The sequence below is a fragment of the Bison bison genome, unplaced genomic scaffold (assembly GCF_000754665.1).
Source record: "Bison bison bison isolate TAMUID 2011002044 unplaced genomic scaffold, Bison_UMD1.0 scf7180017864072, whole genome shotgun sequence".
Taxonomy (NCBI): Eukaryota; Metazoa; Chordata; class Mammalia; order Artiodactyla; family Bovidae; genus Bison; species Bison bison.
This window is the reverse complement of record NW_011494644.1, coordinates 6,490,955-6,506,100: the sequence shown is the minus strand read 5'-3', so window position 1 is coordinate 6,506,100 and position 15,146 is coordinate 6,490,955. Positions and strand designations below refer to the sequence as shown.

Below are 15,146 nucleotides of genomic sequence, written 5' to 3'. Positions count from 1 at the left end.
GGAAGGTGAACCAAAGCAGGAACAAAATAAGAGAACTGGGGATGACAGACATACAGAGTTCATGACTGGGCCAACAGCACTGCATGCGTGGTGGAAGGGCCAGGACGGCTTCAGCTGCATGGAAAAGAATACCCTTACTTTACCAGTAAGAGGTGCTTCTTATCTCACATACACAGTCTGAGCATAAGAGAACTCAGCGTTGGCTCAGCAGTTCATCAACGTCATCCATGACCCAGGTTCCTTTAACTCTTCCACTCGGCCATGCTCAGGATGTCAGTCATAGCTTTCTCATTGACCCTAAGGGTTGCCACAACTCCATGCATTCATTATGTGCCCACTCAAAAATGTCCACCAGAACAAAGAAAGGAGTATCTTCCTTTATCAGAAAGGAATGTCTTTCCTAGAAGCCCTGCTCAGACTTCCCCTCGGGTCCCACTGAGCAGAACTGGGTCACGTGCTCATTCACTAGCTACAAAGGAGCCTGCGAAAGCAAGCAGCAGGCATCTTCAGCTTTATACTAAGAGGTGGCCTTTGCCAGAAAGAAGAGTGAGGGTGAGGAATGGCTGTTGGATAGGCGATCCACATGTACCTCAAACTTTAGGTAAACTTGTATCAAGACTTTAGCCAAGAGCACTCAAACACAGCACTCAGGCTGTCATTCACTTAATATTTTCCTTAAGTCAATTTATCTTTTTCAATTTTTACTTATTTATTTTTGGCCATACCATACAACATATGGGATCTTAGTTCCCCAATCAGGGATTAAACCTGCACCCTCTGCACTGCAAGTGTGAATTCTTAACCACTGGACTGCCAGGGAAGTCCCTATCTTTTGAAAGGAAAGTGAAAATGAAAGTCCCTCAGTCATGTCTGACTCTTCCTGACCCCATAGACTATACAGTTCATGGCATTCGCCAGGCCAGAATACTGGGTAGCCTTTCCTTTCTCCAGGGGATCTTCCCAACCCAGGGATCAAACCCAGGTCTCCCACATTGTAGGCGAATTCTTTACCAGCTGAGCCACAAGGAAGCCCTATCTTTTGTTTAATCCTAAACACCTTTACTTACATAGGAAATTTTAAATCCTCACCATAAATGACAAACCACTACTAGATACATTTTTCAAACCATATTAAAATAAAGCAATAATGATCAAAAGAGTTTATTTGCCAGTTTTACCCAGGAGCATCCCTTATCCCTCAACAGTAATCACAGTTTGGGTTAAACGGAGTAGGAAAATCTCACTTCCTCCTAATTCTGGGGCCCTGACAAAGAGTTCACAATTTAACCCTTGCTCATCAACCCCATGCCTCAGCCATAAAGATGAAGACATTGTGCTAAATCATAGAAGGGAAACTGGTTTCTTGAAGTCATGCACCCCTCTCAAAATGTTTTGTTTTTTTTCCCATTAAGATGAAAATAGTCTCAGAGACCGTAGGGACCGTGACATCCTGACTTTTTGTCTCAGTATACTCACAGTCACCCAAAAGGATGCATTGACTATGGACAGAGAGAGGTGACCAGCGCCTGTTACTTACGTCGGAGGCTGGGCCCTTGTCAGCGCCCGGGCAGGAGAAGGTGACAAATTCATGGCACCGCTTGTGCACGACAAAACAGCAGACTGCAAAAGAGAAAATGAGGGTAGGAGGGAAGGGAGAGGGGAAGTGGAGAACAGGAAGGGAGGGGAAGAGAGGAAGACACATCAGGCCTGAACTTTATACTCAAAGGCTTTATAATCAGATAAACAATGCCTTCAGTTTCTGCCACTTGTCTTCTATTGAAGTCAAACTCCTGGGTACACCGGTGTTACAACTTGCAAATTACTAATTATATTGACTACTATGGATGAAATAGTACTGACAACTACACTTAGAGAACCTACAACACAAAAAGTGAACCCTAGGATAAACAATGGCTTTTAGTTAATAACCATGTATCAATATTGGCCCATCAATTGTAACAAATGTACCACACTAATGCAAGATTCTTTAAAAGTGCTTTACACATATTAATTCACTTAATATTCCTAACAACACTCTAAGGCATGTTATTTCATTTTTTCACATTTTTTAATATTATTTTCCATTATGACTTATAATAGGGTATCAAATATAGTTCTCTTCATGTTTTAATTGAGATATAATTGATATATCTTATATTAGGTTCAGGTGTAAAACATAATGATTCCATATATACATTTATAAATGATCATCACTCTAAGTCATGAATATCCATCACCACACATAGTTGTAAATTTTTTTCTTGTGATAAGATTTTTTAAGATTTACTCTCTTAGTGACTTCCAAATATACACTGCATGCTCAGTCGTTGCGTCCGGCTCTTCTGCAACCCCGTGGACAGTAGGTCGCCAGGCTCCTCTCTCTGTGGGATTTCCCAGTGAGAATACTCGAGCGGGTTTCCATGCCCTCCTCCAGCGGATCTTCCCAACCCAGGGATGGAACACGTCTCCTGCCTTAGGCAGGCAGATTCTTCACCACTGAGCCCCCAGGGAAGCCCAAAGACACACTACAGTACTACTAACTATAGTCACCATGCTATTTATTGCATCCCCTGAACTTATTTATTTTGACCACTTTCATCCATGTCACCCGCTCCCGACCCTAATCTCTGGCAACCACCAATCTGTTCTCTGTATCCACAAGTTCACTTCTTGGTTTTGGTGTTTTGGGTTTCCTTTTTTTTTTTTTAAGATCCCACATACAAGTGAGTTAACATGGTATTTCTCTTTCTCTTTCTGATTTATGTCATTGCAAACGTTAATAATAGGGGGAACTAGGGTGGAAATGAGGTTGAGGGAATGTACAGAAACTGTATTTTAGTTTTTCTATATGCCTAAAACTGCTCAAAACACCAACAATAAATGAACAAAAATAAAAAACTGCAGGAGGAAAATAGCAGGGCAGAGGAGGAACATAATAAAGAGATTTTAAGAAGGTGTTAACTAAACACAATATGTAGATGTTGTTTGGGTCCTAATTTAAATGAACTAATAGTTTTTTTTAAATTGTGAGATAATCAGAAAAATGAATGGCTGATTTTTTGATAATATGAGGGAATTTTTGTTATTGGTATTAGGGAATTATAATTTTTTATATAATAAGGGTATTATGATTTTTTTGTTATTCTTACTTCTAAGGATACATCCTATAATCTTTATGAATAAAGTGATTCAATTCAAAATAATTCAACATGACAGAAAAGAGACAGAAAGGGTAATAGATGGGAAAGAAACATTAGTCTTGACTGATTATTAGTGAACCTGGGGATAATTCCCCAGCAGCCCAGTGGTTAGGACCCTGTGGCTCCACTACCGCGGACTCAGGTTCAATCCCTGCTCAGGGAACCAAGATTCCACAAGATGGCAAAGCTAAAAAGAAGAGTTCCAAAGGGGTCAATTTCTTTCTCCTTTTCCTGTTATGATTTATTGCATTTTGTAAGTAATATATGCTTTGTATAAAGACATCTGTGTCAAACAGCATATATGTTTGTTGTGAGTAGGGAAGTCCTCTGTGCCTATAAGTCTGTGAATGTTGAGAGTAACATACGAAAGTGAAAGTGAAGTCTCTCAGTCATGCCCGACTCTTTGTTACCCCATGGACTGTAGCATACCAGGTTCCTCTGTCCATGGGATTTTCTAGGCAAGAGTAGTGGAGTGGGCTGCCATCTCCTTCCCCAGGGGATCTTCCCAACCCAGGGATCGAACCCGGGTCTCCCACATTGCAGACAGGCACTTTACCATCTGAGCCACCAGGGAAGCCCTACATGAGTAATACGTGAGCAGTGGCCAAAAAATGCCAGTGATGGTTATCGCTGGGCAATAGGACTACAGATTATTTTTACTGACAACCTTACATCCATATTGTTTGAAATGTTGACAAAAGAGTATATGCTAATTACATAATATCAAGGGAAATAAGCCTACTTTCATTTTGAAACAAAGAGTCAAAGAAAAACAAAGATCGGGAAATGAAAAACATGATTGCCCAAACTGGAAAGTCAGTGGTTGGGCTGATACAAAGTGGAGAACAACTAAAGAGGAACTTAGCAAATTGGAAGTCTAATTTGAGTGATTTCCCCAGAATTTTGCAAAAAAAAAAAAAAGGCAAGAAAGAATAAAAGAAATGACTCAAAACATGTAGAATAGATCTCAAAATTCTAATATCTATACAGAAGGATGTTCAGAAAAGAACAGAAAGAAAAGTAAAGAAGGTGTAATTGAAGAAAATGAAAGGAAATTCTCTAAAGATTAAGAAGAATTTGAGCCATGAAATTGAAAGAAACTATCAAGTGTCAACAGATACGAATAAAAAGAAAAATGACTAACAGTGAGAATTACCAAGGCTCCTTGGAAGGAAAGTTATGACCAACCTAGATAGCATATTCAAAAGCAGAGACATTACTTTGCCAACAAAGGTCCGTCTAGTCAAGGCTATGGTTTTTCCAGTGGTCATGTATGGATGTGAGAGTTGGACTGTGAAGAAAGTTGAGCACAGAAGAATTGATGCTTTTGAACTGTGGTGTTGGAGAAGACTCTTGAGAGTCCCTTGGACTATAAGGAGATCCAACCAGTCCATTCTAAAGGAGACCAGTCCTGGGTATTCTTTGGAAGGAATGATGCTAAAGCTGAAACTCCAGTACTTTGGCCACCTCATGCGAAGAGTTGACTCATCGGAAAAGACTCTGATGCTGGGAGGGATTGGGGGCAAGAGGAGAAGGGGACGACAGAGGATGAGATGGCTGGATGGCATCACTGACTTGATGGACGTGAGTCTCAGTGAACTCCGGGAGTTGGTGATGGACAGGGAGGCCTGGCGTGCTGCGATTCATGGGGTCGCAAAGAGTCGGACACAACTGAGCGACTGAACTGAACTGACTGAGATATCACTGTGAGGACGTGTCCAGCAAGGAAAGGAAGAGAAGACGGGAAAGTTACTGACAAAGGAACAAAAATAATTTTAACATCAGATTTCTCATCTGCAACTCTGCATTCTAGGATACAATGGAGGCACTTCCAACAGTTAAGAGTTCGCCTTCTAATGCAGGGGGGTGAGTTCGATCTCTGATTAGGGAGCTGAGATTCCACATGCCTCGCGGCCAAAAGACCAAACCATAAGACAGAAGCAATACTGTAACAAATTCAATAAAGACTTTTAAAATGGTCCACATAAAAAAAATCTTTAAAAAATTTAACTAAATTGATTGTGGCAATAATTTTTTAGAAACTAAAAAAAAAATAGAATACAATGGAGCAACATTTTCAAAGGTTTAGGAAAAGTCATTTGAACCTAAAATCCCATACACAGTCAATCGAGCATTCAAGTGAAAGAACAAAATAAAGACATTTCCAAAATACAAGAACTTGGAAATTTTACTTCCCACAAAGAAGTAATAGAGAATATACACTCCACAAAAAAAAACCAACAAAATGAATAAAAGAGGCATAAAACAGTGGTGAAAGAACAAAGAGAAAAGCAAGGTGAGGGTTGGGGGACAAGTCTTAAGAGACAGGGACGGGAAAAAGACTACAAAGTTGCAACATGCTAAGATCCTTGTCTTATTCCTCAAGAGTTAATAGGTATGGAGAAACTGCATTTTCACCTCATGCGAAGAGTTAACTCATTGGAAAAGACTCTGATACTGGGAGGGATTGGGGGCTGGAGGAGAAGGGGACGACAGGATGAGATGGCTGAATGGCATCACTGACTCGATGGACGTGAGTCTCAGTGAACTCCGGGAGTTGGTGATGGACAGGGAGGCCTGGCGTGCTGCAATTAATGGGGTCACAAAGAGTTGGACACGACTGAGTGACTGAACTGAACTGACTGAAGCTGAAATAGTGTGCTAACAAGAATAACTTGCAGACTACCAAAAGAAAAAAAACTGGACAAAGAAAACTTAGTCCAACTACATTTCAAAAGGCCTTCCCATATGATCCAAATTCCTATCTATACCATTCTTTTCTCTTTACTTTTATCTGGCATCATATGCACTTTAAACTTCCATCGATTTGTAATTTTTTTTGTATCTGAAATGACATGGGAATTTAACTTGCCATTTTTTTCCCCAAATAGGTAATCAATTGTGCCAGCATCTTTTATTGAATAATTCATCCCCTCATCACTGATTTCAAACGCCAACCTAATTATGTACTAAATAATTATATACACTGGGGTCTGTCTTTGGGCCTGCAGTTCTGTTCCACTGATCTGTCTTATAATAAAGAAATATGAGATTTAATTATAGTAGCTTTATAATATGTTATATCTTGGCAGGGCAAGTCTTCTTTCATTATCCTTATTTTCAACATTCTACTGGCAATCATTCCAAGTTCCAAGTGAACTTCAGAATCAGTTTATCAAGCTTTTAAAAATACCAATGGAATTTTTATTGTATTTAGTCAACTCCCTACCCTCACCCCCAGAAAAAAATTTATTGGGACTTTGATAATTGACACTTGCATAACAATAAGTACTTCTATCAGGAATAGAGTGCCCCCTTGCTAAAATTTTATTTTATGTATCCCAGTATTTAATTTTCTCTATGAATGTGTGCGTGCTAAGTTGCTTCAGTCGTATCCGATTCTTTGCAACCCTATGGATTCTGTAGCCCTCCAGGCTCCTCTGTCCACGGAATTCTCTGTGCAAAAATACTAGAGTGGGTTGCCATGACCTCCAGGGGATCTTCCCAATCCAGGGATCAAATCCATGTCTCTTATGTCTCCTGAATTGGCAGCTGGATTCTTTACCACTAGTGCCACCTGGGAAGCCCACTTTTCTCTATAGTTCTACATATTTCTAACTTCGTATTATCTGAGAAGTCCTACTTCTCTGCTATTGTGATTTTGACATCTTTTCCATTTTGTTTGCCGAGTGGTTATCATTTACAAATAGGAAAGCAATAAATTTTCAGAGTATTTATTCTCTAAGTATTTTTAAAATTCATGAGAGTTGCTGTGGGATTTCAGTTGCTTCCTTTGAGTTTTCCAGGTAGAGAATCATGTTATCCCCAGTAATAACATTTTTCTTTCCTCCTCCTAACATTTTTCTTTCCTCCTCCCTGATAGATATGCCTCTTGTGTTTCCCTTTATATGTCCATATGTAAAATTCCCAGAGCAATGTGGAATAAAAGGGATGACGAGCAAACAGTCCTATCCAGCTTAGAGCTTTTACCGGCTTTATTTCTCCCTCACGCTCTTCTCAAACTAACTTTGGGAATTTATATTTTCCTTTGGAATGATCCACAGTGGTCTCCTCTGTGTGTTTCAACTGCATCATCTTATCTGGGATGGTGCCAGGCCCTTTCTCAAGCTTTCGTCTATTATATTGTTGGGGAGTCTCTCTCTCTTTATTTTTTTTCAGAGGTTTGTCTTCCTTAGTGTCCATTTTATTATTCTTTCATTTTAAAGAAGCAAATGATGGATATACTTATCAATTCTACTGTTTCTTTCTTACTTGTTAGTTTTACTGCTATTTGTCCTACTTATTTTATGTGTACTTGTTCTTGTATTATTTATTGGGTTGCAAGTATGAATTCTGGAGTCAGATGGCCAGGTTTTGATGCTGCTTTCCCACTCCAATATTCTTGCCTGGAGAATCCCATGGATGGAGGAGCTTTGTGGGCCACAGTCCATGGGTCGCAAAGAGTCGGACACGACTGAGTGACTTCACTTTCACTTTCAACATTTGCAAACTATAATGTTTAGGCACATTATCTTATCTACCTGTGCTTCAGTTTTCTTTCTGAAAAATGATGGTGATAATAGTAATAATACTCATATCACAGCAGTATTGTCAGAATTAAATGAGATAATCCATGCTCAGAACTTAGCCTAACATACCATGCTGCTGCTGCTGCTAAGTCACATCAGTCGTGTTCGACTCTGTGTGACCCCATAGACGGCAGCCCACCAGGCTCCGCCGTCCCTGGGATTCTCCAGGCAAGAGTACTGGAGTGGGTTGCCATTTCCTTCACCAATGCATCAAAGTAAAAAGTGAAAGTGAAGTCGCTCAGTCGTGTCTGACTCAGCAACCCCATGGACTGAAGCCGACCAGGCTTCTCCATCCATGGGATTTTCCAGGCAAGAGTACTGGAGTAGGGTGCCATTGCCTTCTCCAAGTATGCAACAAATGTCTCCTGCTATTATTCATTATTCATTTTAAAGCTTCTTGAACTGACTGCTCAGCTAATTTCTTCCCATTCTTCTTCATTAAAAGTTTAACATTTCAAGGCTAAAAACTTTCAAGCACAGCTTTGACCACTTCCTATGCTTCATACTGCCATCATTGTTGTAAGTTTCTAATTGGCCTATTACTGAAGTTTTCACTTCTCCCTTAACCCGGAAATGTTTAGGAAAGTTCCTCTCCCCCCAGCTCACCACTGATAAGCAATTACTTTAGCCTAGAGCCCTTCTTCAAAATATCTAAAATATCAGTTAAGGTCTTATCTATCCTTACTCTCTTTGAGGGAAGCTCATCTCTAGCTTCCTAGTGTCTACCACATGTCCTGGCATATATTGAGTAAACAAATATTCGGTGAGTGAATCCACAAAGAATGGGCATTATCAGCCACAAAAAAAGAAGAAAACCCACTCAACGTAATGCTAGCTATAGCTCCCGGCTGGCCTTCCACATTCTACCACCACGGTCAAGGGTAGGACTACGTCAGTCATTGACAAGGTCTCTCCTGCCAGCCTTCCAATTAGCCACGAAAATAAACAATCTACATCCACCTTGCTGGACTCAGTATGCCAAGGGACTTGGCTGTGCCCCAGCATGCTCTACAGAGAAGCTGGGAACAGGCTGAAAAGTCGATGAGCTTCTAGCACAGGTATTTACTTTATACAGCGTGTTTCTAAAAAGTTCTGCAAATCAAATTTCCCATTAACTAAAACACTTCAAAGAAAAGGAGTAGGGCTTAGGCTATTTAAAGAAACAAACTAAATCCTTTTGTGATACAAATAAACACCCCCTCATTTCGTTTGGCAAATTCAGGGTAAGACTAGCTTTTCTTAAAGAAGAGCCAACATTCACAGAAACTGCTGAAACACGTTCTAGGTCCTGCTTTCAAACAGGTACCTGGTAAGAACCAAGAATTCCTAGATGCTTCACGATTTACACAACAACTCTTTGCTCCATAGAGGTTAGAAGCCTGCAGCCTACACCTTCTGAATCTAACCATTGTCATGCTTTATTAGGACTACATGATGCAAAACCCAAATGTATATGTACCAGACAAGCACTGAAAATGTCTGAGTATCAGGTGGGAGAATATACACAAGACCTATTTTAAAAGGGGAACTGCTGGACGTCCCTGGTGGCTCAGTGGTAAAGAAACCACCTGCCAATGCAGGAGACAAGAGTTTGACCCCTGGTCTGGGAAGATCCCACATGCTGCAGGGAAACTAGACCCATACACCACAGCTACTGAGCCTGTGCTCTAGAGCCCACGCCTTGCAACAAGAGAAGCCACTGCCCTGAGAAGGCCATGCAACCACAGCTAAAGCGTAGCCACCGCTCTCTGCAACTACAGCAAAGTCCGCATAGCAATGAAGACCCAGCAGAGCCATAAATAAATAAACTGAATTTTTAGAACAGGGGGCAGTGAACTGCTACTTGGCTCCCACAGAGGAAGAGATTAAGATTCCAAGCACCATTTATCTCCAATCCTCCCATTACATTAAAATCATGAGAGTCATAGGCCTACAGGTAGAATAACGTCTTCCCCCAGCCTCACCAAAGACGTCCACATTCTAATCCCTGGACTGTGTGAATGGTGGCTCAGACAGTGAAGAATCTGCCTGCAATGTGGGAGGCCTGGTTTCAATCCCTGGGTCAGGAAGATCCCCTAGACAAGGGAATGGCTACCCACTCCAGTACTCTTGCCTGGAGAATTCCATGGACAGAGGAGACTGGCAGGCTACAGTCCATGGGGTCTCAAAGAGTCAGACACGACTGAGAGAATAACACTAACACATCCTGGTGAGTTTAATGCAATTACAAGAGTCCTTTTTTTAAAAAGAATACTTTTTTCTTTTTTTCCTCAAAATTTATTTACTTGGCTGTGCTGAGTCTTAGTTGCAGCATGCAGGATCTTCGATCTTCACTGTGGCATGTGAGATCTTCGCGTTTAGCATGTAAACTCTTAGTGGTGGCATGTGGGATCTAGTTCCCTGACCAGAGATTGAATGCCCGGGCCGCCTGCACTGGGAGCATGGAGTCTTAGCCACTGGATCCTCATTAGAAGGAGGTATGAGGGTCAGAGTCAGAGAAGGAGGTACGACTACAAAACCAGAGGCTGGAGTGATGCTGCTGCTGGAAAGGAACACACTCCCAGAAATGTGGATGGCATCTAGATGCTAGAAAAGGCAAGGAACAGACGGGCCCCAGAGGCTCCAGAAGGAACGACGTCCTGCTGACATCTTGACATCCTGCTGTCTTGATGTTAGCCTCATGAGACCCATTTTCAGACTCTTGACCTCCAGAGCTATAAGGTAATAAATCTGTTGTTTTAAGCCATTAAGTGTGTGGTAATTTGTTATTCTAGCAATAGGAAACCACTATACCAGCCAAGGATCAGAAATACTTGGATGATCCCAGAAGCAGAAGACTACAGACAAAAGCCCAAGAGACCTCTCTGGAGTATCTGCCCCCAGGAAGCAATGGGACCCCAACTCTGCCTCATACTGCACCCACCCCCAAATGCCCAGCTCTAACCATTACAATTCATTTGTTGTATCCAGAGGAAACTAGATCAAGTCGTTAAATTTTTATTTTCTCTCTTTGGAGTCGATCCATCTCTTGTACCCTATTCTCACTAGAGTCTAAAATGGGCAACTGTCATCTTTAGGAAGCAATCTTTGTCCCTGAATCCAAACTAACCAGAAGTATTCATTCCAGCACTTGCTGCAGATGTCTGTGTTGGAAGAAGAGACAGAGGGGCCTTCAGCACCTTCCTGAGCTCTCATCTCTCTCTGGAAGCCCCCAGACAGCCATTCCTCAAGAGAGAAATCCACCATCTGCAAGACTTCCAGGCCAGGCCTCTGGATCAGATGAACCTCAGTTTGAACTTTCATTTAAAAAAAAAATTTTTTTTTTTATTTACTTATTTGGCTGTGTGAGGTCTTCGCTGCAGCACGTGGGATCCTCATGGTGCCATGCAGGATCCTTCATTGTGATGCACAGACTCTCTAGTTGTGGTGCTCAGGCTCTGGCACACAGTCTCAGTAGTTGCAACTCTCAGGCTTAGCTGCTCCATAGCATGTGAGATCTTAGTTCCCTGACCAGGAATCGAACCTGTGACCGCTGCATTACAAGGTGGATTCTTAACCACTGGACCACCAAGGAAGTCCCCTGAACCACTATTTTATGAACCTCAAGCTGAAAGACATCAGCCCAATTACTATGCCTCGCTGAGCACCCATATCCTCCAAAATGGGAATGATAGCATTATCTACCCTTTTTTTTAAACTATTATTTTTTTTACTTTACAATAAAAGAATACATTTGAATCAGTTCTAATGAGGTGGATGAAACTGGAGCCTATTATACAGAGTGAAGTAAGCCAGAAAGAAAAACATCAATACAGTATACTAACGCATATATATGGAATTTAGAAAGATGGTAACGACAACCCTGTATGAGAGACAGCAAAAGAGATACAGATGTATAGAACATTATCTACTCTTAGAAAGTTGTTGTGAAGGTCAAACAAGACACACACACACAAAGTGCTCGGTGGAAAGGGGCATTTGAGGTGGAGGCATCAGTGTGCAAATGTTGCTTTCAGATGGGTGTGCAGGATCCCTCTTTCCTCCTGGGTCAAAGACGACTCACAGGCATGAAACTGCCCAGTGTCCAAGATGAGGTGGTGCTCCCTCCCATGCTTTCTGGAACCATCTCCATGATCAAAGGCAGATAGGCCTGGTCACCACCTCCACCCAGCCTCCCTACTATTCAGAAGCATGACTCACAAGACCGTGGACTTGAGTTGGCAAAGGACTTTTACATCCATGGTTATTGCAGCTTAGCCCCATCACGGCCCCAGGAGGAAGGTGTTTAGATCTGTGTTTTAACAAGAGGGATGCTGATACACAGAGAGGAATGACTTGCCCGAGGGCGTCCAGCTAGCCAGTGGCCACGCTTACGTTTGAAACCAGGTTTGTCTTCCTCTGGAGCCCACACACTCTCAGCTCATACGGCCTGGCTGCATTTGTGTTTGTCATTCATCTCACTGTTCCAGAAGAAATCCTCCCCCGCTTTCCTCACCCCAGCCATCCAGTCAGTTGCTAAATCCTACTGATTCTTCCTTCGCAACATCTTTTATACCATATCCTCCTGTACACTCCCCACTGATTCCACCCTAACTGCCCTCAGTAACTCAGAAATGGAATTTTGCAATGAAGCCTTGACTGGTTTCCCCCGAAACTGATAAGCCTGCCATGTCTCATCTCTATGAACCAAAGCTTCCATAATCACAGAGGAGATAAGGTCATCAGTGTTATGTGATTGCCATGAAATCTAAATGAAACATCATGTACCAGTGTACAGCATCAGGGCACAAAGGAAGTTTCTCAGTGAAGGTTTATTTACTTCCTTCCAGGTTAGAGAGGTTTACAGTCTGAACTCTGCAGCCAAGCTGCCTGAACACGACACCAGGCCACACTATTTATTAGATCTATGACCTTAAGTTCATTGACCTTGCTGTGTCTTGCTTTGCTCGTCTATAAAATAGAAAAAATAATAGTGCTTTTCTTACAGAGTTGTTGTGAGGGTTAAATGAGGTCATGTGAGGACCAAGTAAGTGTCTAACATATACTGCTGTTGCTAAGTCGCTTCAGTCATGTCTGACTCTGTGCGACCCCACCAGGCTCCCCGCCCCTGGGATTCTCCAGGCAAGAACACTGGAGTGGGTTGCCATTTCCTTCTCCAATGCATGAAAGTGAAAAGTGAAAGGGAAGTTGCTCAGTCGTGTCCGACTCTTAAGGACCCCATGGACTGCAGCCTAAACACCATTAATATTATTTCTGCCTACTTCCCTTACCCCATACAGCCTACACACTTCTGAAAAATTCATCTTCTGAAAACTCAGCTTGATACTATCTCCCTGCTCCAACATACTCACTGGCTGCTTATCGTCTAAAGTCACACTGTCCAATACGGTAGCCACAGGCGATATGGGGTTATGCCAATTTGAATTAATTAAATGAAATTTAAAATTCAGTTCTTGGGACTTCCTTGGTGGTCAAGTGGGTGGTTAAGGCTCCATGCTCCCAAAGCAGTGGGCCTGGGTTTGACTCCCTGGTCAGGGAACTAGATTCTACACGCTGCAACTAAAGATGCTGCATGCCACAGTGAGGATCAGAGACCCGGCATGCCCCAGCTAACACCTGGCACAGTCAAATAAATAAACAAATATATTTTTTAAAAATGAGGTGAACAATCCATTGTTTAAAAAATACTTCAGCTTTTCATTCACACTAACCACATTTCAAGCGCTTAACAGTCACATGTGGCTAGAAGGTACAGTATTGGACACTCACTATAGAAAGTATTATTGGACAGCACTGGCCTAAAGAATAAAGTTCCAATCCAACAGGCTGGCATCCATTCACAATGAAACCAGCATCCAACTTTACTCTTGCCTCCTCTCACTCCACTGCCCCACATTCCTGCCAGGCTGGATGACTGTCCTTTTCTATACTTCACTCATTCTCTACTGTGCAAATCTGTTCCATAAATACTTCACTACCAACAGTCCATCCCATGATGGCCATGAGGACATTTAAAGGCAGAGAGCTTAGTCCTCCAATCAGCAGACCGCAGGCCAGACTGGAGTAGAAATGACATGCTCCACAGGATAATTCAGTCTGGGAGCCCCAGGGGACAGGTAATGGTTGGCTCATTCTACCTACTTCCCTGGGCTTCCCAGGTGACTCAGCGGTAAAGCACCCATCTGCCAACGCAAGAGACACAGGTTCGATCCCTGGGTCAGGAAGAACCCCTGGAGGAGGGCATGGAAACGCACTTCAGTATTCTTGCCTAGGAACTCCCATGGATGGAGGAGCCTGTCAGGCTACAGTCCATAGGGTCACAAAGAGTCAGACACAACTGAAAAGACAGCACACATACACCTACTTCATTGCAAGGGTTAGAAACTTAAAACCCTGCAGAGGCCAGGCTGTGTGACTGAGTGAAGCCAGGCTGGTGTAATACAGCAGGGAAGGGCGGCTGGGATGAACTGGACGGCACATGCCCATCCCTGGGATACTCAACTCTGTCCAGCAATGGCCCTGGGAGCGCTAGTCCCGTGTTGCCAGATGGGATTTTTTGAAAACTCCATGCTGACCATCCAAAGACATCTGAGTCCCACCAGTTCACAAGCTCTGTTTTAGCTAGTCTTCCTGATTCAAATACTATCACCTTGGTTACACATTATCTCTGAGCTCAAATATCCCCAACCACAGAATGGGGACAAGATCAGTTACTGGCTCGATCCCTGGATCAGGAAGATCCCCTGGAAAAGGGAAAGGCAACCCACACCAGTATTCTTGTCTGGAGAATCCCACGGACAGAGGAACCTGGCGGGCTACCGTCCATGGGGTCACAAAGAGTCAGATGTGACTAAGCGACTGACACTTTCACTTTCACTTCATGTATAGTCATAAGGATGAGACCAGATTCCTGTGCTTGGCATATACCTGCCCCACATCTGCTTCTTAATAAAAATATGAATGAGTACATTGACCGTGAATGAATAAATGAATGACTGGGCTTTTGGTCACCTCTCTCACTCAAGAAGTCACTCTCACCGGCTGAGTCAAGAGGAAGGCAGCTGTGGCCGGGGTGGTGGGTGGTATTTGCCCGTCTGTGGGTGGCTGGCCGCAGCACAGTCAAGCTGTATAAGCTCAGAGTCATCTCACAGCCCTGCCTGGCCGGCCTTAGGTGCGCAGTTAGGATTTCTTTTTTAAACTGTTTATCATGCTTAAGGCTTAAAATTCGAACATTCCTGATTAGCATATGTTTGAGAGACAAGGCTCTACCCCATTACCAGAGGGAACTACTCTTTCTCATTTCTTGTCAGTCTTCTAGCAATATTCTCTGCATCTGTGTGAGCATGTATGAGTCCCT

General features: G+C 42.6%; 1 protein-coding gene across 1 annotated transcript in view; it reads right to left on the bottom strand.

Annotated features, from left to right (window-relative positions):
• The window catches only part of PRKCB (protein kinase C, beta), a 476,951-nt gene that overhangs the window by 209,605 nt on the left and 252,200 nt on the right, over positions 1-15,146 (bottom strand). The window contains exon 7 of the mRNA XM_010837422.1: positions 1,538-1,620. Coding sequence (XP_010835724.1) covers positions 1,538-1,620 — 83 coding nt within the window. The remainder of the gene's footprint in view (positions 1-1,537; positions 1,621-15,146) is intronic.